The sequence below is a fragment of the Meriones unguiculatus genome, chromosome 19 (assembly GCF_030254825.1).
Source record: "Meriones unguiculatus strain TT.TT164.6M chromosome 19, Bangor_MerUng_6.1, whole genome shotgun sequence".
Taxonomy (NCBI): Eukaryota; Metazoa; Chordata; class Mammalia; order Rodentia; family Muridae; genus Meriones; species Meriones unguiculatus.
This window is the reverse complement of record NC_083366.1, coordinates 41,873,647-41,897,532: the sequence shown is the minus strand read 5'-3', so window position 1 is coordinate 41,897,532 and position 23,886 is coordinate 41,873,647. Positions and strand designations below refer to the sequence as shown.

The window sequence follows — 23,886 nt, the reverse complement described above, 5'->3', positions numbered from 1 at the left end:
GCTAAGAGTTCAGCAGTGTAGAGTCTCAGATAGGATAAAAGATAAGATAGATCCCCTCTGCAGGGCAGCAACAGTGAACCAGCAACTTGATTTTTTTAAAGATAAAGCTAGCCTTGAACTCACTATGTGTCTGAGTCTGGCCTCACTATGTTGCTCAGCTTCCATTTCCCCAGGGCTTAGGGTATAGGCATAGACCACCACACCAGCTTGCCATGAGTGTGTTGATTTTTTTTTTTTTCAGATAAAATGCTATAGGTGTTTTTGTTTGGTTGGTTTTTGTTTTGTCTTTTGTGCAGATAACCTGTTATGCTATTGTTTTCCCCCTTAATTTGTAGTGACTTTCTGTCATTATCTTTTCAAAGACTTCAAGGTGGAAAAAAGTCCTGGGTTTGGTGCTAATTTTAGGACCTTAAAGTGTGCTTACTGTTCACAGAGTTTGGGGTCCTGAGTAACAACACCCCTTCTTCAGATTACCAAAGAATGATAATCTAAACACAGACCTCCTTCTGTCCTCCCAAGAATGAGGACATCATTGGCCCTTAAGGAATTAAAGTCCTGGAGGCAGAAATTAAAGATGGAATGAAAGAAAGGGGAAACTAAGAGGTCTTGGAGTTGGAAAAGAATTCCTCAGCCATTATCTGGAAGTCAAGGAAATCTCAGAAACACCCTTACAATCTTGTCATCAAGCATGCTTTGACTTCCCCTTCTCAAGACTTCCCTAACCTTCTGACCTTCACTTTCAGCTGCTCAGCCTATTAACCTGGGCCACACCCTCAAAATCATCTTAGGATCTTATTTCCTAAAGAAAAGATCTTTAGGAAAAACAAGAATACCAAAGCTTTTCACTTCATCTTTTAAACATTTTGGGCACTATAACTCCAAAAGCCACCAACATCGGATATCAGCTATAGTTTTGTCTGTCTGAGATAAAGTCTCAACGTGGCCTGTTGGGGCTGAAACTCACTGTGTAACTGAAGATAGCCTTGAACTCTGACCCTCCTGCTTTCTCTGTAAAATGCAGAAATGATAGCTGCACAAATAACGCCTCTACAGATGCTTAAATGTGACTCTTTTTATGGGAAGCCTCAGTAACCCACCACGTGGTCCTGCCTGGCCTAGAACTCACAGAGCTTTTCCTGTCTCTGCCTCCCAAGTGCTGGACTTAAAAGGCATGCTTCCCTATGACAGGCTTGTTCTGCTTTTTTTGTTTGTTGGCAGACTCTCTTGCACTGGGCTAGATTCAAATCAGCAACCACTGGAGGATGACCTTGAATTCCTTATCCTACTCCTTCTACCTCCCAAGTGCTGAGCACACACTTGCCTCACTTGTACAAGGTGTTGTGTTCAATGCCCGTCAGTGTTAAACTGCTTTTAAAAATTAAATAAACACAAATCAGATTATTAATTTGCCACTCTGTATTTCTTTGCTCACGATTTCCCAACGACTTTCATTCTTTTCAGTTTAAATTCCAATTTCCTTGCCATTAACTCCAAAGCCCATGTATCTGAACAGCTGCGAGCATTTGCCTAAGGTTTTGCAAAGGTCACGTCATGGTGGGAGCAGTGGTATTTTTTAAATAGCTATTTTTCTCAAAGGAGTGTTTCCTGTCACGTAATATTTTTTCAGAGATTTAGCACATTAAAGTTCTAGTAAGATGAAAATCCTATCAAGTACTTTCTGTACACTCAAGGCTCTTCCTAGCAGAAATGTTTAAAGTACTCCTAGCTCTCAGTGTCCAAGTCAAACATCCATGGTCTCTTCTGGAAGCCTTCCTTTGTCCAGGGCTACCCATCACATCAACTCCTGATTCCCGGCAAGATAAATGGTTCAATATTCATAGGTCTATGTCCTCCATACATTGATGAAGGGAACCCTGAAACTCATGTCTGTCTATAGTACTGTGGCCCGGATACCAAATCTACTGACACATTTTTCTTTGGGGGGCGGGGTGAGGGGCTCTAAAAACTGGATCTAAGTGGTGCAGGCTGACCTTACACTATCGCTAAGAATGACCTTGAATTCTTGAGGGATTACGAGCACGCACCCAACACTCCAATCGCTTGATTTTTTTTTTCCCTGTTCTGTAGCAAAAGCTTAACTCCTCGTCCCTCCTAAGTGAGTTTTAACACATTAAGCTTAAAACTTAAATGATTTACTAATGGTGGTACCTTCCTCATCTCCAATTTATGTATTTCATCATACATATGAAACCTTTCCAGAAAGCAGCAATTCGCAGCTCCTGAACGTAACGGACACTTCCAGAGCTGAGCTACAGTGGCCTCTCTACCTTCACACCTGCAGGTGCCTGCCGCGCTACTAGACGCAGACTCCGACGTCGGTCACGGGATACAGGGGGCGCACGCACAGGTCGCCCAGGCCTGAGCATGCGCAGGCAGCAGCGCGCAGGCGCGGGACGGCTCGCGCAGGCGCGGCGCGCGGCTGTCGCGGTGCCGGTCCGTACGCGGGTTCCGGCATGCCGGGCTGGAGTCTTGTGGCCGGGTCCCGGTTGCCTGCGCGCCATGGAATGCCTGCGTTGCCTGCCCCGGCTGCTGCCCCGCGCCGCGCAGTCCCGGCGAGCCCTGCGTACCGCGGCTGCGCGCCTGAGCCCCGCGGCCTGCGGCGGCCGCGCCACCCGGCTGCTCGGGAGCCCGAAGGCGCCGAGCGCGCCCCGCGCCTCCGGTACGCATGTCCCGAGGGGCTCCGCCTGCCCTTGGCTCTGCTGTCCTCTGCCGGGCTCACCCCGCCGCAGTTCTCAAGCCAGCCCTTGGGAGGACTTGATTGCGGTTTCTCGTTTGTTGAGACAGGGTCTCTGTGTAAGCCCAGACTGGCCGCGAACTGACAACAGTTCTGTGTCACCCTTCTGAATGCAGCAGTTAAGAGCGTTAACAGCCTCGTTAGGCTACTTTTGTTTGTTTGGTTACTGTTTTTAAATTTAGCATTTAAGTATTTGTCGAGCGAGCGTGTGCCTTTCTCTGAGTTTGTGTGTGGAGGTCATATTGACAGCTTGCCGGAGTCAGTCCTCTCTCCTGCTTTCAGTGTCCCAGATTTCTGTTAGGTGGGGTTTTTTGTTTGCTTTAAGACGTGGTCTCAACTAGCCCAGGCTGCCTTGGAACTCCCTGTGGATCCCAGACCAAACTCGAAGCTGGATAGCACGAGTTACAATGATTAGCCTGGGCACATCTCAACAGTTGCACAGTTGCCCTGGTATAGAGTGGAGAATTTCTAGAAGTGGGCTTGAAGAATCTGAAGCCTGTGTTGAGCATTAACCCTTGATGAAGTCTGCTCTTAAAGAGTGTGCAAGCAGACAGCCAGGGGAGCTTTGCTCCCCTTAAATGCTTGTTCAGTCCCTAGAGCTTACATGGAAGGAGAAAATAAATACTTGCAAGGTGACTTCTTACCTCCACAGTGCTCATACTCACTCAATAAACAATTAAAAACTTTATTTTTTCACTTTTGGGCAGTGCTTGGGACAAAGCCCGGGCCTGTGTGCACCTTAGTATTAGACAGGCACTGATTGCCTCAGCTCCAGCTGAACTTTCCAATCACAAAGAAAGGATAGACCTCAGTTAACAAGTTGTGTGACAGTAATTGAAAGTAGTGGGAAGGAATAAAGACAGAATGATTAGGAGAGAATCCTAACAGAACAGGTGCTCCTTTTTTGCAGTAGGAAAGGCTTCAAAACACATAGTGTTCTGAAGGCTCCGTATACTGTGAGAGTTGCAATTGAGCTTCCTGGAAACCAGTCATTCTCTCATTTCTTTTTACTAGGTGATGGGCACCGGTTTAGAACCTCTGATACCTCTCAAGCTACATTAGCCAGTGTGGCCCAGGTGTTTGCTGTGGTGAGTTCATAGCATCCAATAACTTGTAAGAAGCATTTTCCATGCTTATTAAGTTGGAAGTAGTATTTGTCTTTGTGTTACATTTGGCCAGTGATAAGAGCCTGGTTTAGTGGTACTCTTTGTGTGTGTTTGTGTTTTGAGACAGAGTTTCTCTGTGTAGCCTTGGATGTCCTTGGCTTTTGTAGACCAGGCTGGCCTCGAACTCACAAAGATCCGCCTGCCTCTACCTCCCCAAGTGCTGGGATTGCAGGTGTGCACCACTGCCATACCCGGCTTTATTAGTACTCTTGAAGCTTTACTAACGACTGGGGCTCTAGCTATACAGAACAGGCTGCTCAAATGACAGCTGACTCACTGGAAGATAACCTCTAAGTTATTATTGGCATAGTTTGCTCTAAAATTTTCAAATCATGTGATTTAAGTAGACTTAAATTTTTTATTTTCTGCAGTGAGTAGATGTGTTTCAGAAATAAATCTAAATACAAGCCAGTTTATATTACGTAAATACAAAGCTTTTGTTAAGAATTGACCTGGGTGTTTCCTGCTGCTTCCATCCTCCTGTTGATCAGAGCTTTCTCATGAGAAGCAGGCTAAAGTGTGCACTATAGGTTTATTTTGGTTCTGCTAACATAGTACACGTTGTGTCGAAAGCAGTAACCCAGGCCCTGAGTTCCGCTAAGGTCAGTGCATGGACGGTGTTTACTTTCTAAAGTGGGAGAGCCCCTGTATTCAGGTTTGACGCCTTCAACTGTGACGGAGTAGAAACTGGCCAGCTGTGTGCTAGGACTGCTGAAGTGCCTCCCAGAGACTTCTTAGCTCCGAGAAGACACTTACGATTGTGACACAGCCACTCTCGGAAACAAGGCAGGGCAGCGCCATGTTTCCACTGAGTGACGTCCCCAACCCAGGGATTGTTGCCACATCCTTTTCCAGCCAAAAGGTCCTTGCAGCCTTTCCAGGCTTCCCTAGTCTGCTCACTGATAACTTGGATGCAGATGGATTCGCAGAGAAGCATAGGAGGCCCATGGCTTTCAGTCCCCACGTCTTCTGGAAACACACTTCCAGGGCCCCCACAATGAACACACAGGCTTAAGAGCATGTCCAGGCTAATGCTGTCCACTCACAGGCCAAAAGCAAGTTACCAAAGCAAGGTTACCTAGACACAGGACTGATTCTCCATGAGTGGATGTCTAGAGGAACCAAGATAGAAAGTCAGTCTACTATAAGGTTTATGTTAGCAAAGGGGTTAGAAATGGTTTTTTTTCTGACTTTTGCAACTGTACAGTACATGAATACACTGAATTGAGATTTATTTGATATTTGTTTTTATGATCTATCTCCAGACAAAATTTGACAAAGAAGGAAATGTGACCTCTTTTGGTGAGTATCTTTAGCAGTGGACTAGTAAATTTGGTGAAGAGTTGGGAATCATAGTTATAGGAGTACAGTGTTTTTTGTTGAAGGAGGTCCCTCCTCAGCATTTGCTCATCAGCCCTTGTGGGACTGTCAGGCTGTATGCGGTTTTCCTGTATTTCTATACTGAATGGCTAGAGACTCCAGTTTAACCTCACCCCTGCAGCCCCATGGTTCAGTCCATCCTTGTTTAGATCCTTGTGTTTGCGCCAGAGTCTGTTTCCTAAGCTTTTCTGCTTATAGCCCGGTGGAAGGTACGGTTTCCTATGCAGGTACAGATACTTCCCACCCAGCCTGTCACAAGTTTCTCCATCTGCTATATTCTTAGTTTCCAGGTAGGAAAATCTGCTGTGAATATTGACTTCTTGTAGTTTTTATTTTCCAATAAATTACCAAATTCATTCCATACACTGAATATGATTTACAACACTGAATATGATTCTGTAGTGGTAAAAACAGAAAATGTAGGGGCTGGAGAAATGGCTCAGCAAATAAGAGCCAGGTTCAATTCTTAGCACCCACACAGCAGTTCATAACCATCAGTAACTATTCCCAAGGGATCCAATGCAGCATTGTGGCTTCCACAGACACCAGGATGGGAGGCACACCTATATATGTAGGCAAAACACTAGTTAATAAAATCCATCCCCAACAAAAAAATGGCTATGGGCTGGAATTGTAGCTCAGTTGGGAGAGAGCTTGCCAGGAGCCCATGCTGTTTGGGTTATTAGTTTCACCCACTCTGTTTCTCCTATAGAGAGGAAGAAAACTGAGTTGTACCATGAGTTAGCACTCCAGGCTAGAGACCTGAGGTTTCAGCACGTGATGAGCATCACTACCAGGAACAACAGGATCATCATGAGGATGGAGGTAAGAGCCTCACTGCTGTGTTCACCACAGAGAACTGACTGCCTCTCTCAGTGTGTAGATAAAAGGAAACTTAGCAAAGCTGTGGGTGGTGATGCACACACTCAGAGGCAGAAGCAGGCACATCTCTGTGAGTTCAAGGCCAGCCTGGTTAACATAACAAGTTCCAGGACAGCTAGCGTTATGTAAAGAAACCTTGTCTCAGAAACAAAGGGAGGAAGGAAGGAAGAAAGAAAGAAAGAATAAAGAAAAAAAGAAAGAGAAAAAGAAACTTTGGAAGGAAATGGGGTTTTTGTTACTGAATGCTCTGTAAGAGTAGGGCTCATTTTGCATGGATTCTGTTATAAGATCAACAGGCATGCTGCTGCTCTCTTGTGCCTTCATTGGCCTTTGAATTTAGCCTCTAGTTTCTGGAATTACATGAAAAAAATCAGGATATTTATGCATGTACTTGCTTTTTAAATTTGCCTCTGATCAGATTTTTGTCCTTTAATCTAAATTTAACGGATTTTATGTGTAAGGATGTTCTCTCTGTGTATATGTCTGTGTACCACATGCATGTGGTGCCCTTGGAGGCCGGAAGACGGCATCAGCTACATGGGATTGGACTTACACTGATGGTGAGCTGCCATGTAGGTGCTGGGAGTGACGTGTGTCTCCTTAAAGAGCAGCCAACTCTCCAGCCCTCCACATCTCTCACATGCAGCTGTGGCTATTCACACCTAGTTAGGAAACCTTCTGATTTCATACTGGTGTAGTTTGAAGCACTGAGGCTATGTCTTGTTTGTAATTTCAAATTAGTTCAATAAATTGGTACTATCTTCAAAAGGAACAATTTCCATATGAGCCACACTTTTATTAAACTAAATCACTTCTAAAAGTCTCCCAAAACTTGACCTTTTTTTACTGCAGTTAGGGAGGAGAAAGCAACAGAGCAGATATCAGAAGGAAGGGAATGTATAAAAAGAGAAATAATCCGCCTGGAGAAATGGCACAGTGGCTGGAACACTTGTTACTCTTGCAGGGCACCTGGGTTTGATTCCTAGCACCCACATAATGGTTAACAGTTATCCAAAATCCAAATTCCGGGTGATCTGATGCCCTCTTCTGACCTCCACAGGCACCAGGCATGCAGGTGATACACACATGTACACTCAAAACACACATGAAAGAAAATGAATAAAATCTAATGTAGAGAAAGAGTTACTTGTGCCCTTTGAGTTGGGGCCCAGGAAAGCAAGCAGGTCAGCCGTGACTTCTGGCAAAGCCGCTGTATGTGGGGCTCGGTAGGTGGGTTCAGAGAAAGTGAGAATGCCAGAACAAGAGCAAGCACTCCTCCTTATGGTTTACGATGGCGTCCGTGTAATAGAGAAGCGGGAAGGAAGTTATACTGTCGAGTTAGAGCTCTTCATGCAGGCAGCTTCATGATAGGATCTGCAGCTTTCACCTCAGCTCCCAAGTGCTGCATACAGGCACTGGCCCTTTGAGCCCCCTGCATGGTTGATTAGAGAATTGTTTTTCATGTAGTACCTGTTTTCTCGTGTGTGCCCTGCCAGAGGTCTTGCTTTGGGTTTGGGTTTTCTGAGACAGGGTTTCACGTCCACCAGGCTGGCCTTGAGCTTGCTCTGTAGCTGAGCATGTTCTTGAACATCTCTCCTCCACCTCACAGGTGCTGGGATTGTGGGTACAAATCTGTGCCACACCAGGCTGGACTCTTAGTAAGCATCTAATCTGTGTAATTCCACTTCTTCTGAGAGCAGCTTAGAATTATCGAGACATGGGTAGATTTTAATAGCTGCCTTAAAAAAAGAAAAAGAAAAAAAAAAAAAACAAAACAAAAAACGCCCTTACCTTTAGAAAACCAAATAAACATTGGTTTGGATTAGTTTTAGTCCAAAATTAGTAAAGTAAATTCAATTTAATGAATTTACTTTTTCCTGTAGCTTGATAATTTGCATCTGTATGTGTGTGTACACAAACATTCTTTCTGTTGCTTTTCCAGTATTTGAAGGCTGTGATAACTCCAGAGTGTCTTCTAATACTAGATTATCGGAATTTAAACTTGGAACAGTGGCTGTTTCGGGAGCTACCATCACAGCTGGCTGGGGAAGGTCAGCTTGTCACATACCCATTACCGTTTGAGTTCAGAGCTATTGAAGCGCTCCTGCAGTATTGGGTAAGCCTGATTGGAGGTATTGACTGGAGTTTGTTTTGGTTTCAAATGACTGAAATTATTAGGAAAGGTATCAGCTCAGGACCCCCAAGACCACGTTCTCAGCACAAAGGATATTTATTTGTACCACAGGGACAGAGACCAGAGAATAAGAGACAAACCCAGGAGTATAGGAGGAAGAAGAAGAGGAAGGTGGGATATTTGTTCTGGGGAACAAAAGACTGCCTCTGGATAGAGAGGATACATGGCACATAGGAAAATGGTGATTTATAGAGCTATAAGGGGAAACCCCGGAATAGAATGAGGTGTATGTTTTTTGGTGGGTTGTTTTTTGTTTGGTTGGTTTTTTGGGTTTTTTTGTGTGTGCGTGCGTGTGTGTGTGTGTGTGTGTGTGTGTGTGTGTGTGTGTGTGTTTTGGGACAGGTTTCCTCTGTGTAGCTTGACCAGGCTGGCCTTGGAACTCTTAGAGATCCTCCTGTCTCTGCTTCTCCGAGTGCTGGTTTTACTGGTGTGTGCCACCATGCACAGCTGTGATGTGTCTTTAAAGTCCAGGTCAAGCTTCAGTTTTCTTCCACCTCCCACGGGTTCAGGCATATGACAGTGTGTCCCGTGTGTTCAGGGCCGTGGGTCAGACCCAGGACTTCATGCACCTACATCTCCAGCCCAAGTTTCAGTTACTAAACTGCCGTAGTCCATAGCAGTTTTGAACTGTGTTCTGTTTATAGGAAACATAGCTGTTACCAATGTGAAGTGCATGCGTTGACATGGAATTTAAGGTTTATTTTACATTTATTGTATATGTTTGTGTAGCTGTGTACGTGCACGTGTGTACACATGCCAGCAGAGGCCAGAGCAGGAGTTATAGACAGTTGTGAGCTGCCTGACATGGGCTGTTGGGAGCCAAATTCTAGTTCTGAAAGAGCTGCAAGTGAACCGCGGAGCTATCTGCAGTCCCCAGGGTGTCAGATTTTTGTTTTAACAAAACATTCCCTAGTCCTTTCACAGCAGCTGTCTATGGTGGAAGACTGCTGTGAGAGTTCATTCTGAACCTGGTGGCAGCACTACTTGTTGCTCTTCTAACACAGGAAGTGTAGCTTTCGAGTCATCTACAAGTAGGTGTTCCAGCAGGGGCCGTCTTCTAAAGTGCTGTCACTGTTTTTGGCTAATACAAATGTCTGTGTTTAATCAGAGGCTTCACTGATCCTAAGTTCTAAAAAGGTTGTTTTAATTCTTATGAAAGGCCATGTTGTTATCTAGATCAACACCCTTCAGGGGAAGCTTAACATCCTGCAGCCACTGATCCTTGAGACCCTGGATGCATTAGTGGATCCCAAGCATTCTTCTGTGGACAGGAGCAAACTGCATGTCCTACTCCAAAATGGCAAGAGGTGAGTATGTGTACCTGGTCAAACTGGGAGAGGGAAACAGGTCCTTCAGCTTCTCTTCTGTTGATGTCTGCAGAGAGCTGGCTAACGCAAATTCACGTGTGAAGTTAGTGTGAGCAACAGCTTTCTACGGGGTCCTCAAAGTGTCCTCCTCACCGTATTGTCTTCCTCCTCCTCATCCTCTTCCTCCTTCCTCCTTGTGCTGGGATTTAGTTTTCATAATGAAAATAATGTTTTTTTTTTAAAGTGGTATAGATGGAAGATTGAACTAAAACAAGCACACAATCTAATATTAATCAGAAAGTTCTTGCACAAAACATTGCTTAAGGTCCATCTGTCATCTCGTTCAGTAGTTGATGCTGTCTTCATTTTGATAGCAGATTCATTGATCTACATTCAAATTCACTTACTCCCCACTCTAAGGTCCATGTTCATTTTCTAATATAATAATCTATCCAAGAATTTACAAGTTCTGTTTTAATAAATTTGTGTCATAATTTAAATAAATATACTCTGAAATTTGTACTGCCCAACTTTCCTTGAAAGTTACGGGCTGTGGCTGTGGCTCGGGGGTAGAGTGCTTACCTGTTGTGTATGAGACCATGGGTGCAGCCCGCAGCACCACGTTACAGGGTGATTTCTAGAGAGATGGCTTAGTGGTTAAGGGCACCTCCCCCCACTATTCTTTTGCACACACACCCTCACCTTTTTTAAGTGCTGACAACCAAACTTGGGTTCTCTGGGACAGCAGTATGTGTCCTTAACCACTGAGCCATCTCTCCAGCAATCACACTTCTCCCCCTCACGTCAAATTTTAACTGTCAGTTTTGTTTTTTTTTTTTAATTTTTTTCTGTGGTGCTGAGGACTGAACCCAGGCCCTCACAGACATCAGGCAAACACTCTACCAGTGAGCCACAGCCACAATCATGGCATCTAACTTAATTTTTCAAGGAAAGTTGGGGAGTGCAAATCTTAGGGTATATATATTTAAACTGTGACACAAGTTAACTCAGGTGGTTAGGTTTGATGATAAGCGCCTTTGCCTGCTGAGCATCTCACCATCTCAGCCAAAACAAAAATTTTTTAGTGTTTCTTAAAACTTTGTTTTGTGTGTATACATGTGTGAATGTTGGGGGGAAGATACATGCACATGTGTGGAAGTGAAGACAGCTTGTTGAAATTGGTTCTCTCCTACCATGTAAATCTCACATATTAAACATAGGTCATCAGGCTTTGCAACAGGCACCTTGACCTTCTTGAGCCTCCCTACTGGCCCTAGTTTTAAATATATATAATATTTATTTTGTGTGGATGAGTGTTTTGCCTGCATATATGTATGAACACCATGTGTGCCTGATGCCCAGGGAGATCAGAAGACATCGGATACTTTGGAATTGGAATTATAGATGATTATGAGCTATCATATGGATGCTGGGAACCAAACTTGGGTCCTCTGCAGAACAGAGAGTGATCTGAACTGCTCAGCCATCTATCCCTTAAGCCTCCATCCCCAGTTAAAATTTTAACCAGTTAAGAATAATCCAAGCTCCAGGTTGGAAAGATGGTTCAGTGATTAATATACTCTTTCAGAGGACCTGAGTTTTATCCCCAGAACCCATATCTGGTGGCCCACAACCTCTGTAAGTCCAGCTCCAGGAAGCCAGCATTCTGCCCTCGATAGGCACGTATGCACATGTGTCACTGATACACACAAGTACACATAAATATAAATTTTTTAAAAGAACGCTCAAAGCTGGGTATTGTGCCCACATGTAATCCCAGTACCCACCAGTCTAAGGCAGGGGGTTGCCCTAAGTTGGAGGCCAGCCAAGGCTATAGAGTGATGCCCTCCTCAAAAAGGGGTAGGGGACTGGTAAGTAATCTGACAGCACCCTTGCGTGTCCTGAACAAGGCCCTTGATTAAACCTTCAGAACCACACATAAAACCAAATGATCTGTCCCCTCCCCAAATGTATCTCATAAGCAAGATTATGAACCTCACTGTAACCTCTACCTGACATATGCCCCGTAGGATTCCTTTGGCTTTTCTGGCCTATTTTTCTTTCCCGTATCCTTTTCCTGTAAACCTCCTCAGTGCACCTCTTCAGCTACCTTCTGATCTAGTTCATTGCAGAGTCCTGAGCTAAGGGTAAATGTCCAAGCATTTTGCCTTACTTAACCTTTATGTCTCTAGAGTGACATCACTTGAAAGCCACCAAAGTTTATATAGAGCTGTGTCGATGGCCAATTTACTAATATGTTTGGGTTTGAGAATGGTTAATTTGCATAATTACTGAAATGTTCTTACCAGTGTACATTTGAACGATAGGTGATTTGTTTATAAGATGCCCTCTACACTGCTCTTACAGAGAAATGTTGCACATTTATGCTGCTGATCTCTGCTGTGTAACTATTCTTGCAGTCTCTCTGAGTTAGAAACAGACATTAAGATTTTCAAAGAGTCCATTTTGGAGCTCTTGGATGAGGAGGAGATGCTGGAAGAACTCTGTCTCACCAAGTGGAGTGATCCACAGGTCTTGTAAGTATGGCTTCGTGTTGTTTCTTCAGCTGAGCCTGTGTTTTTCTAAAACAGAGAATTGATGTTTTTCCTCTCTAGACACTTTGTCTTGTGTCCCAGCTAATTGAGGCTGCATTGAGTGCACGTTGCATTTCAGCTGCTGGGCTAAAGAGAACATAAACGTATCACAGCTATCTTCAAGGGATGGATCACTAAACAATATATGCACAACGAAACAAGTTCCCTAAGGAGCAAAAGGCAGCAGCTGCATGGTAGAGGAAAAGAGGATGGGCCAGGCAGTGTGGACTAGATTCTGCAAGCCTTGTCTATTAACAACGCACAGCTTAAAAACTTTCTCTGATTTATAAGCCTAGAAATTATTTGCTTTTTAGAAACAGCTGTAATGGAGGGTAGTCACTGCTGTGTATCATAAAGCAGGTCCAAGAAACAGGAGTGTGAAACTCACTGTCTGATCTGTAATACTAGATGATGCACTTAAAAGTTACTGGAGACTTTAGTCTACTTCTCCAGTAGAGGGCCCAAAGCCTGTAGAGAAATGCACTGTCCTCTGCAGTGGCACGGTTGTTAAGTACTAGTGTTCTTCATTAGCTAGAAAGTAAGGAAGGAGGCTAGTGAGATGGTTCAGCAGGTGAAAGTGCTTGTGCAAGCCTGCCAACCTGAGCTAGGTCCCTGGAGTCCATGTAGAAGTGAAAGGATACCAACTACTGCACAGTTGTCCTCTCACCTCCACATTTGCACCGTGGTGCACACTCACACACACCACAAACACTATAATAAATAAATTCTTTAATTTGCACAAACATGCCAGAGTAGATATATCAGGGCTCAATGCAATTCACATTTCCCAAGTCTGTCCTACAGGAAAGGTAGTGCCTTCTAGTGCATCACAGCCTCAGACCACAGTCAGAGCCAGGACACCCAGACAGGCTAGACCTAGACAGTATTCACAGGATGTGTTTGCGGAAGCAGATACCAGCAGTTAGTCTTCACTCATCCAGAGAGAGGAGAAATCAGCTCCTACCGAACTTGATTGTATTCAAAGGGAAATGCTCCTTTTAATGTGTCCCACTGTTTTGCCAGTATGTATGTGTGTGCACCACTTCTATGTTTGGTACCCACAGAGGCCAGAAGAGGGCATCAGATCTTCCAGAACTGGAATTACATGTGGTCATGAACGACCATGTGGGTCCTAGAAATCAAATCCAGATTATCTGGAAGAGCCTTAATCCTTGACCACTGAGCTATCTCTCCAGCCCTAGGAAGTACTCTTTTTCAGTTTGTCTGCATTTTCTTGTTCTTCATAGTGGTCCAGGATTTGTACTTCTTATCAATATTGATACTTATATTTTCCAGTCATGTGGCATGTTCTTACAGGAGTCTTTTGGATTGGGGCCATGGAGCCCAGTGATGCTAACTGGGCTAAGTGCATCATACTTGGGATCAGTTGACCTAGCTTCTCGCCAGTTGGATGCAGTTACAACCAATCAGATGAGGCTAGCTTTCTGACTGGCAGCTGAAGTTGGGGATGAGTGTGTGTTGCACATTCTTGGGTTTTAACTGTGGCGACTATGAATTGAAGTGAGAAGAGCAGCGCTGGGATTGACCATGCAGAGGAGATGGAACTGCTGCTTGAGAACTACTACCGGTTAGCTGAGGACCTCTCTAATGCGGCTCGGGAGCTCCGAGTCCTGATCGACGACTCCCAGAGCATCATCTTCATCAACCTAGACAGGTGAGGCTACTCCGCAGAAGGTGGGGAGGGCTAGGGTTATGACTAATCCTGGAAAGCACTTCTTAATAAAATGTTTTGGAAGAAGTCACACCATCACATCTGTGAGCCATCTGTGATGGGCTTTATTAGTTACCTAACCCTGGCTGAAGCAGCTGAAGGAATGCTGGATTATTTGGATCCACAGTTTGAGGGTATACTCTGTTGTGACAAGGAAGTCATGGGAAAGAAACTTGAAGTATCTGGTCACACGTCCCAGTCAGAAACCAGAGTGAGGTAAACACTGGTGCTCAGCTCACTTTCTCCTTTTATCCAATCCAGGTCCCCAGCCAGGAAATGGTGCCACCTATGTTGCTCTCTTTCCACCTCGGTTAAGAGATCTGTTTGTTTGTTTGTTTGTTTGTGTTTTTTAAAGATTTATTATGTATACAATGTTCTGTCTGCCTGTATGCTTACACACCAGAAGAGGGCACCAAATGTCATTATATGGTTATGAGCCACCATGTGGTTGCTGGGAATTGAACTTAGGACCTTTGGGAGAGCAGGCAGTGCTCTTAACCACTGAGCCATCTCTCCAGCCCAAAGAGAACTGTTTTTATGGTGAGTCCAACCCCTGTCAAGTTACAGTATTAGCCATCAAGGAGTTTTGAAGGAAGAAAGTGACCCATAGGGCCTTCACTCTGTTTTGCTGGATTTAGGTGTTTCCTGGTCTGAGTTGATTGTTTTCTTTCCAGCCATCGCAATGTGATGATGAGGTTAAATCTCCAACTGACCATGGGAACCTTCTCTCTTTCACTCTTTGGACTAATGGGAGTTGCTTTTGGAATGAATTTGGAATCTTCCCTTGAAGAGGTGAGAATGCAATTCTTTAAATAATTTACACGATTTTATATTTTTACTGTTTAGATGATTATATTTTTTTTTATGGAGTATGATAGACTGTAGTAACCTTTCTCACTGTTATGAGAAATACCTGTCATAGGCAACATACAAAACAAAAGGTTTACTTTGGCTCATAGTTTAAAGGGGTTACAGTCCATTCTGGCAGGAAAGTAAGGTAGCAGAGTCATATGGTCCACAGTCAAGAAGCAGGTGACTCTCCCTCTCTGGAAATACCCTCACAGACCTGACTCCTGCATTACTCTAGTCAGGTTGACAAGATTAGCTGCCACATCAGCATATTCCGATAAAGAGCTGCAACATAGGATATCAGTCACTTAGAATTCAGGCAGTTACCGCTGACCCCTGTGAATAGCTATGACTATAGCCTACAGTGCTTTATTGCCTGGAACATGTAAGTATACATGGGATGCTGACTAACACAGCCACCACCCTGTGAGGCAATGATAATGAGAGTTTTATTGTTAGTTCTGTGTATCTGGCCCTGTACCTGGGAATTCACATACATAGGGCTTGTTTGATACAGTCATCACATCTCTATGACATAAACGTATCTCTCCTATTTTGTAGATGAGAAAATAGAGGCTCAGAAGAGTTAAATAAGTTGTAGATCTATAAAACAAGAGGATTTCAACCCAAAGATAAATGCTTTCCATTCAGCCCTCGTACCTTTCCATATTAACAGAGCACTGGACACCAGGGTTCCTAATTCCATGATAGCCTGGCATTTGCAGGGGAAGTCTTACAGGGTTTCTAGCAATGATTGAATGTGCAGTTGACACTTCGCTGTTTCGCCCTATGTCCTATGTAGTTCATTGTTTCCATGGCTGTCACTGTAAGCTAACCAATATCATCTCTCATACTACCACACATTTGTAAAAAGTGTCTTTAAAAGACTGATTGTCTCAAACTTCTGCGTAAAGGTTTTCCAGTGCTTCTGAGCAGCCTCAGAATGAATCCAGACCTCCCAATCCGTAGATATCTATTCTCTTCCCCTGCCTTCGCCTTAGCTGTGTCCTGGTCACTTCTCAGAAATGCTGGCTCCACAGAGCTCCCCTCACCTCCCAGTTTTTTAGACTGCCTAGTTCACTCCTATTCACCTCTCGGTCTTAACTTTTATTAAGAGTCACGCTTGTGTCCATATGCTGGTAGAAACCTAAAAATGGGAAATACAGAATTTATCATAATTATAAATGTTTTGAGGACCAATCACTCCGTTGACAGTGGAAAATCCCATAGCTGGTTTGTTGTGGTCTCAGTCAAGATGTGTGAACACTAAAAGTGTTGTATGAATTGGACTAATATATTAGGTGATGTGCAATATGTTTTGTCTTTAGACTCCAAAAGAAAATGACATTGTTATGTCACATGCCCCCACCAAGAGAAAATGTATATAGTTAATCTATATTCCTGCCTTTAAAGTTAGTAGGCAAGTTTGTAAAACAGAGTAATTAATGTAAGAATGGTGCTTCCTTTCTTATTGTCCCAATCAATATTGTAAATCCGTAAACTGAAACATGTCTTGGTTTCAAGGAGTTGAATTGGGATAACCAGTAAGTTAGTTATCCTATTAACTAACCTGTAAGCTAACTCTGTTTTAGGCTTAACTCTAATTTTCTTTCTGAAGGCCTGTTCCCCCCGCCCTCCCAAAAAGAAAAGTGGATTTTATTTTGTTTAAATTCCTTTCTGATCCAGGTATGAGGGTACACACCTGTAGACTCAACTTAAGTAGGGTATAGCAGTGGGCTGTCCGGAGCCCAGGAATGTAGAGCCAGCCTGGGTAGCAAAGCCTTGTCTTTGCAACATTTTCTGATAGTTGCATTATGCACAGTCCTTGGTACAGAGGAACCCAGCTGTGAAGAGACTGAGGAGTGACCCTGCCCTGGTCCTGGTCTATGGGCCTTGCTGCAGGCCTAGTTCCTAGCTGCTTTCTGTGGATAAGCTCTTGGGATGATGGGAAGGCTCCTTTTAACTCTGGAGGAGAGTTTGTTTATGAGGAACCTAACCTTTTGTGATTGGAATAAATTCTTTTTTTTTTTTTCCTTTCAGGACCATCGTGTGTTTTGGCTGGTTACAGGAATTATGTTTATGGGAAGTGGCCTCATCTGGAGGAGGTTGCTTTCATTCCTTGGAAGACAGCTGGAAGCTCCTTTGCCCCCTATGGTATGGACTGGGGTCTCACAGCAGCACTGCTGGGTTCTGTGCAGTCCTGGGCCTAGTGTCAGGCAGCCTGGGTTTCAGGCTTGATCACAGACTTTATAACCCTGAGCAAGTTCTCCTTGCTTTCCCTTGTGTTAACCCAGTCAGCACTGTGTGCTTCGTAGGGCTTAGAAGGTTAAGTGAGGTGAGATGCTTAGCAGTGTCCAACACAGCAAGTGAGTTGGAAATGACTTGCTTTGTGTAGAACACTGGCAAGAATCATCTGTTGAGACAGATGCTCGTCACGCTGCAGGGCTTTCCCATAGCCGTGCTGAAACGCAGCTGCGCTCTAACGCTAACTTGCTCCATGAGCATGTGGGAACCGCACCTCCTTTCCTCCCTTGTGCTTAGTCAGGACCGCTGGGGCCAGTGCGCACGGGCACTGACCTGCTTAGTCCTCCCTTATCATCTGCTTAGTGGCTTCCAAGAAAGACACGAACTGAAACCCGTTTCCTGCTCTATTTAGATGGCTTCCTTACCTAAAAAGACCCTTCTGGCAGATAGAAGGATGGAAGTGAAAAACAGCCTCAGGCCAGAAGGACTTGGAGCAAGCAGGACTGTCCTGGCAAGCCGCTAACAGCAGCCTGGCAGACAAAGAGTTTTATACATCTGACACTGTTACCACTTTCTGGGGAAAAAGACAACTGTGTTTAAGTCTAACTGAAAATACTGTGGCATTCACAATACTAAAACTTGATGGCATCTTTGGAATTCCGTGACACAAAGTGCTTTCTTTGTAAAAGGCCAAAATCTGTGGCCTAGCAACCTTGAATACTGTTTTTATGGGCTTTTTAAAGTATGGATTGATTTATTGTGAGATACACTTATCTAGACTCAGTGCCATTATATATATCAAGAAGAGTCCAGCTCTGTGCTGAAGGAGCGGAGGAACCCGGCAGAGCCCATTCATTGTTCCTGAGCTTATGGCCGCAGTTCCTCACACGGGGAGTCTTGTTCCTATCATCTTCTGACTCAGGGTAGAAAGCTGGCAGATCTGTTATCCTTGCAGCAAACCCTGGAATGTCAGTCCTTGATAGAACTTTATTTTCAGGTATTTGCTCTCTATTTATTTATTAGATAAAAGGAAGTTTAATTTAATGTCAGCATATCTGGATTCCAGTTAATCAAGATTATTACTATTTTTCATTGATTGGTTATAAATAGAACCTTGGGAAGTAAAGTTGAAAGAAAGTGTTTATTCTCTTACAATTTTATAGCTAAAATTTTTCTATTTTTCTTTAATTGGTTATAAATAGAACCTTGGGAAGTTGGAAGTGTTTACTCTCAATTTTATAGCTATTTTGATCATTGCCTGATTTAAGAGATTGTCATGCTACCCCCCCCCCAAAAAAAAAAAAAAGAAAATGTATACAGCCAGCTGATGTGTTTGCCTACCTCTCAAACTTAGCAGATGGGCTTGTCAAACTAGAGGATAGCTGACGTAAGAATTGTGGAAGCGTGTTCTCCCAAATCGGAAGCTCTTTTTTAAAAGTCTTGTTAAAAAAATGTTATAGCAGATGTGGTTGGTCCATCACCTGGACTCCAGTTCTTGAAGGCTGCAGCAGGAAGATTATGGAGAGTTTGAGGCCAGCCTGGGCTACAGAGTAAGTTCTAGGCCAGTGGAGGTGATAGAATGAGTTCCAGGCCTGCCTGGATGATGTAAAGTAAGACTGTTTCTCAAAACGCCAAATGAAATGGGGCTGGGAGTGCTGCTCCCTGGTTGAGTGCTCACCGCATGGATCAACCCTCTAGCAGTACATAGTAAATAGCCACATTGCTGATACCTGTCAGTCTGAGAGCTGTCATCCTGATACCTATGCAGCCTGCCTTTGTGTATTTTCTGGAGTTTTCATTCAGTTGTATGCTAGAACATTAAAAAACGTGCTTCCCAAAGTAATACCCTTCTTAAGATTGTAGTAAGGCTAGAGCAACTCTCAGTCTGCAGGGTAGGAATAATGAAGAAGTACACCCACCCCAGAGGACGGGCACTGATTGCCCTAATAGTATCCCACAAGAATGTCAGGTCTATTTACTGGGTAATTTAGTGACAAGAATAAAAAAGTTTTACTCCAGTAGAAAACAGAAAGTTATAAGTAAGCTCCCCTCCTGTTGTGGGGCTGTGAGAAGCTGGTCCAGGGCAGCTGAGCTGGCCTGGTGTTCCAGCTGAGAGTGGCCCCTTTGCATCTCTGGGTGAGATGTTGGAATGTGACTATGGAAACTGTAGCAGCTGAATTCTTTGATAGCATCCAAGATCATCTTTGATGATGCCTGGATTTCACAGCACCCCTCCAGCACACCAAAGAGCATTCTGCTGCTGTGGTCACTTAAGCTATGACGTCTTAGATTTTGCTGAGCTGAGATACATGTAGAATTGGAGTCCATTTGACCACAGGTCAGACAGGACTGAATCTAATTTTCCCATGTTCTGTTAGTTTATGAGCTTGAATAAAGTAATTGTCTTGATTAGTCATGTCCCTCCTAGCAGAGGGACAAAATGTAACTACTTCTCAGATAAAAGAACAGAACTGGTAATTTGTAAAATTTTTAAAGGTCTAAGATCAATAAGGATTTTCAAGTGAAACTGCTACTTAAAGGAAATGTTGTAATTGTTGTAAATGCTACTTAAAGGAAATGTACAAAATGTTGTAAAAAACACTTAGTTTTATGAATGAACAAGCAGTCACATCCCACTTTGAGCATGACCAAGGATGTGTGATACTTTTGACAGTCCGCTCTTATGTTCAGAGCCTCTGAACCAGTGAGGACCAAGCAGAGGTCATCCTATGAAATGATCCCTCCTCGCTTTGCCCTTGACAACAGACTGGAGTATACACTAAACAGCTCCCACCGACAGGCTGTGTGGCAGGTCCAGGAGCTGTGCAAAACTTTATTTCTTGGAATGACAGCAGTGAAGCAACATTTGAACTTTAGTGTGATAACTTCAGTAATGTCCAGAGAGGTGATCTAATGGAGGGATTGGAATGGGGTCTAGAGACCTGAGCTCTACTCCAAAACTATCATCCTAACTTCATAGTCTGAGGATAAGACATAAAGTTATTCCCATCTTGAAGCCTTGAAAATGTACAGAGAAATATAGAGAAGCAATATGTGAATGTCTGTTGGAGTCTTGAGGTAAAGATCACCAGGTTAAACAGTCGCATGGGGTTGCCGCTTTAGTTTGCTCCATCTGTGTTACTAAGCATTGTAGGGCTGCTTCTCAGAGCCGTTAGTCCTTGTTGGAAGACTGTAAGCCACCTGTGGTGGGTAGTGTTCAGACTGTCATATGCTAATTTTTTATATATCAGGTTTTTCCATATTCTTCACATTGTCCTTCAAAGGAGTCAATATTTTAAGTATCCTTTCAACTTGAAGATGGGTTTGATATCTATAAGCTTTCAGCTTTCTTTAACTGGTACCTGCTACATGATATGTTCAGAGATTGAGCTAAAGATAAATTCTGTGGCCACATTTAGACAGACTCTTGTCAATTATTGGAGCAAAAGCACTGGCACTTTGGGGCTAGCGTATCAGCCTGGGGTGTGAGGGGGCCCTTTCTGCTGAGCGCTTGGGTTTAGCCCTGCCATTTGCATTTGCTGATTTGCTAGCATTGTGCCAAAACCCTTTTGCTGGCAGTGATCTTTTGATAGGTTGAACTGCCAGTCACTACCATAGGAAAAGCAAATGTCCTTGTGTGTTTCTTGCTGTGCCTTAGGGGGCTGTACAGTACACACAACAGCTAGTCTGTGGGTGAGCGTTTGTGTCCTGTCCTCCTTTCTCCCCTGTGAGTCTTCTCAGTGGAGTTTCTTCTCCTTGGTCTCTCCCTCATTCTCTCTGCAGAGAGATCTCTTTCTGAGTGGAGCTTGTCACCCATTTCCTTTTGTTTTTGATAGCATTTCCCAGGGTCAGAAGGAACAGTATCTGCCTTGGCTGACACAGAACCAGCCAGTTACTGTTTGCAGGTAAAAGTGCTGGCATATTTCTCCTGAAGCCACACTGTGGGGCTGGCACACAGACGCCACCCTCAAGAATAGCCCAAGAACAAGTGAAGCCACTTCCCCCTGGGTTCTTTGCTGGTCCCTTCAAGTCACCCTGGGCTCAGGCCACACCACTGCTTTTGCACTCTGTTGATGGAGCTGGCAGCCTACCACCACAACGCTCTGTAAGACTTAAAACCACAGTAGTGAGGTTCATCTTGTGTTGGAACAGCCAGCACCACAGGCTTGATTGAGACATGAGATAGCTCAACAAAATTTAGTTTCTGTAGTTGCTCTTCACTGTATAAAATGTGAGAACAGAAATCCTCACTGAGGAAGGACCAGTGGGGGGGGGGGCTTCCCCCATGCCTTTCTCTATTCCTTGCACATTGCTTTCATTGTACACTGTGCCACCAATTTGACAAAATATCCAAAAGAAACAGCTCAAAAAGAGGGAAATGTTTATTTTGGCTCACAGTTTCAGCCATATAAGCTCCAGGGTGCCGTAAGCTCCTTGTCGCTTCGGGGCTGGGGAAGAAGCGCTACATCATGGCAGAGGAATGCGGCTCTGGAATTTTAGCACTGGGAAGCAGAGAGGCAAAGAAGGACGTGGGGTCCTGCTACGCCCCAATGGCATAACTTCCTCCAACAAGGTCCCACTCCAAAGTTTCCACCCTCTTTCAGCTGGGGACCAAGCCTTCAACATAGGAGATTTGGGGCACATTTAAGATCCAAATAAGACTAACCACCATTAGCAAGGATTTTTAAAGGAGCAATTATCTAGAGTCTTAAGAGCTAACTACACCCTTTCTAGGCAAGAGAGACGGGCATTCCAGAAGAAGAAGAGGTGAGTCATTAAAGTCCCAAGCACAGGCAGCAGGCTCAAAAGAGCTTTAGAGAGCACACGACCTCAAAGTGCCTACTGCTCCCCATCATCACCATCAGCGATGTATCTACACATAGCTGACTTTATCTCCAGGTAGTCGGGCTGTCAGTATGTCTATGCCAGGAGTCTCACTTCTGTCAGGCTTCACCTCAGAAACACTGGAGGACTGCTTTGTCCAGCCTGGAGCTGACTTGGCCCAAGAGAGCGGGGCTGAATAGGAGAGTGGAGTGACATCTTTAGTCTGAGCTGAGGCTATAGACATGAAGTGCTCCAGAGAGCCGGCCTCCCCAAGAACTCCTTCCAGCAGCGACAACCACTTGGTTCTGTGGACGACACAATATAGGCAGCACTCATGACATTTCCACTATAAAGCAGAAATCATACCATGCTTTGAATGCATAAGAAAGCAATGCTGGCCAGACCCCAAAGCCCCGACTTGTGCCTCTTTCTCTTTGATTAGACCCCACTTTTTCAGATCTGTAAGTTCCAAACACCAGTGCTGTGGAAGTCGACCCCAGCCCCTCCCTCTTGTAAGTGTGTGCTTATTGAAGAACCTTTTTCTGGGAGCGTGGAGCGGGAATCTGCAGTGACGGGGCTCCCTTCAGGCAGCAGTGCTGCCGCCTAAGGTGTTCTCAGGCCCACCTTCAGAATTACCTCCAAAACCTTCTGCGGGCTGTGAAACACTTTAGCAATGTCAACATCTTCACAGTTAGCAGTTAAACCGGATTTTTGGTAATTGCTGAAAGTAATTTTAGATCATTGCTGGTAAGTGAAATATGGCTGATGATGCTGGCTGCTAGCACTTTAGGCAGCAGGCTATGGCATTTATCTTGTTGGCTTCATTTTAACACTAACAACTCTGAAATGGATGATAGTAGTGGCATTGTATTGAGGCCTTACTGTTTGTCAGATTCCAGGTGGAGCCCTTACTGGCACCTAATACCCCAGTGTCAACGAAAGAGAAAGTTTATCTTTTCAGTTAACAAAATGATAATTTCTTCCTCTCTTCCCTTATTTGTGCAACTAATTTACTAAATGTGCTTTTACATGGGCTACATTCTAAGTCTCCTTTCCATTTCCTCGTCAAACCATACTCCTCCCTAGAGTTAACCCTTCCTGGCTGCTTGCCATCTCCCTAGCCTAACCATCTTAGTGTCTTCTCAAGGCCCATAGGTTCTATAAGACCTCCTGGACATGGCCAGCAAAGACAGCACTGTCCTTAGCCCTGTGTCATTGTGCATTGATGTCAAAGATGCCGGCTACATTTATTCCACCTAAGCTGTAAATGGTACTGTAGGCCATGTCCCACTGTCCCATCTACCTCTCAGATGCCCAGTGAAGCACCAGCTGACATGGGCAGGCTTGAGGAAGACGCACAGCGACAGTGGCAGTGTTGCTTAGGTAAGTCTCCAGGCTGCAGGTTCCACAAGGTTCATGTGTCCCAGGAAGGAAGTGTGTCTGAGAATCCTAACTCAGGTCTCAGAGAAAGGTCACCCTGATGTTTTATACTCACTGAGCTGTAATGCCCTGACTTGGATGTGAGCTGGGAAAGTGAGGGATGTTAATGACGACACAGGTGAGCTACAGTTAGAAAAGTTAGCTTGCAGACTTGCACAGCCTGGAATCAACTGTGCGGTACTTTCAGCTTGCCTTTTATCACCACTGCCCTTGGTCAGTGTCTTGGTATTGTCTAATTTTTTGAAAATGCACAAAATTCTAAGTAAAAGCCAAGTGTATCCTTTGGAGAATCCTTTCGTAAGCTTAATAACTGCTCTTTCTTAACCCTAAACTTGTATCAGGCTCATTTGTGTTGGTGAGAACTGTTGACCACCAGAGGACGGTTTCACTGACTCTTCCCAGGAGGACCTATGTCCTCAGCACCCCCCAAGCCTTACCAGATTGCTGTCTTTACACACCTAAGGCTCCCACCCTTGAGATTCCTGCTCACTCTGCTCCTGTACCCATCACAGACCTACC

At 44.3% G+C, this 23,886-nt stretch overlaps 2 protein-coding genes across 3 annotated transcripts in view; one reads left to right on the top strand and one right to left on the bottom strand.

The window, feature by feature from the left end:
• Positions 1-2,423: 2,423 nt before the first annotated feature.
• Positions 2,424-20,521, top strand: Mrs2 (magnesium transporter MRS2). Its single transcript, XM_021641398.2, has 11 exons — positions 2,424-2,680; positions 3,770-3,843; positions 5,187-5,223; positions 6,014-6,126; positions 8,126-8,299; positions 9,554-9,684; positions 12,105-12,221; positions 13,801-13,953; positions 14,685-14,802; positions 16,900-17,013; positions 17,516-20,521. The coding sequence occupies exons 1-11, from the start codon at positions 2,521-2,523 to the stop codon at positions 17,624-17,626; spliced, it is 1,302 nt and encodes a 433-aa protein (XP_021497073.1). The 5' UTR covers positions 2,424-2,520; the 3' UTR covers positions 17,627-20,521.
• Positions 20,522-21,467: 946 nt separating this feature from the next.
• Gpld1 (glycosylphosphatidylinositol specific phospholipase D1) overlaps positions 21,468-23,886 on the bottom strand; it is a 46,369-nt gene continuing 43,950 nt past the window's right edge. For both annotated transcript variants that reach the window (XM_021641394.2, XM_021641395.2), the window contains exon 26: positions 21,468-22,232. In XM_021641394.2, the coding sequence (XP_021497069.1) occupies positions 22,146-22,232 (87 nt within the window). In that variant the 3' untranslated portion in view covers positions 21,468-22,145. The remainder of the gene's footprint in view (positions 22,233-23,886) is intronic.

Bases quoted from the DNA above. Each gene is read 5' to 3' on its own strand.
- Mrs2 (XM_021641398.2), top strand. From the start codon at position 2,521: ATGGAATGCCTGCGTTGCCTGCCCCGGCTGCTGCCCCGCGCCGCGCAG. The intron at 6,127-8,125 runs GTAAGAGCCTCA...TTGCTTTTCCAG, and splicing joins GGATCATCATGAGGATGGAG to TATTTGAAGGCTGTGATAAC. The intron at 8,300-9,553 runs GTAAGCCTGATT...GTTGTTATCTAG, and splicing joins AAGCGCTCCTGCAGTATTGG to ATCAACACCCTTCAGGGGAA.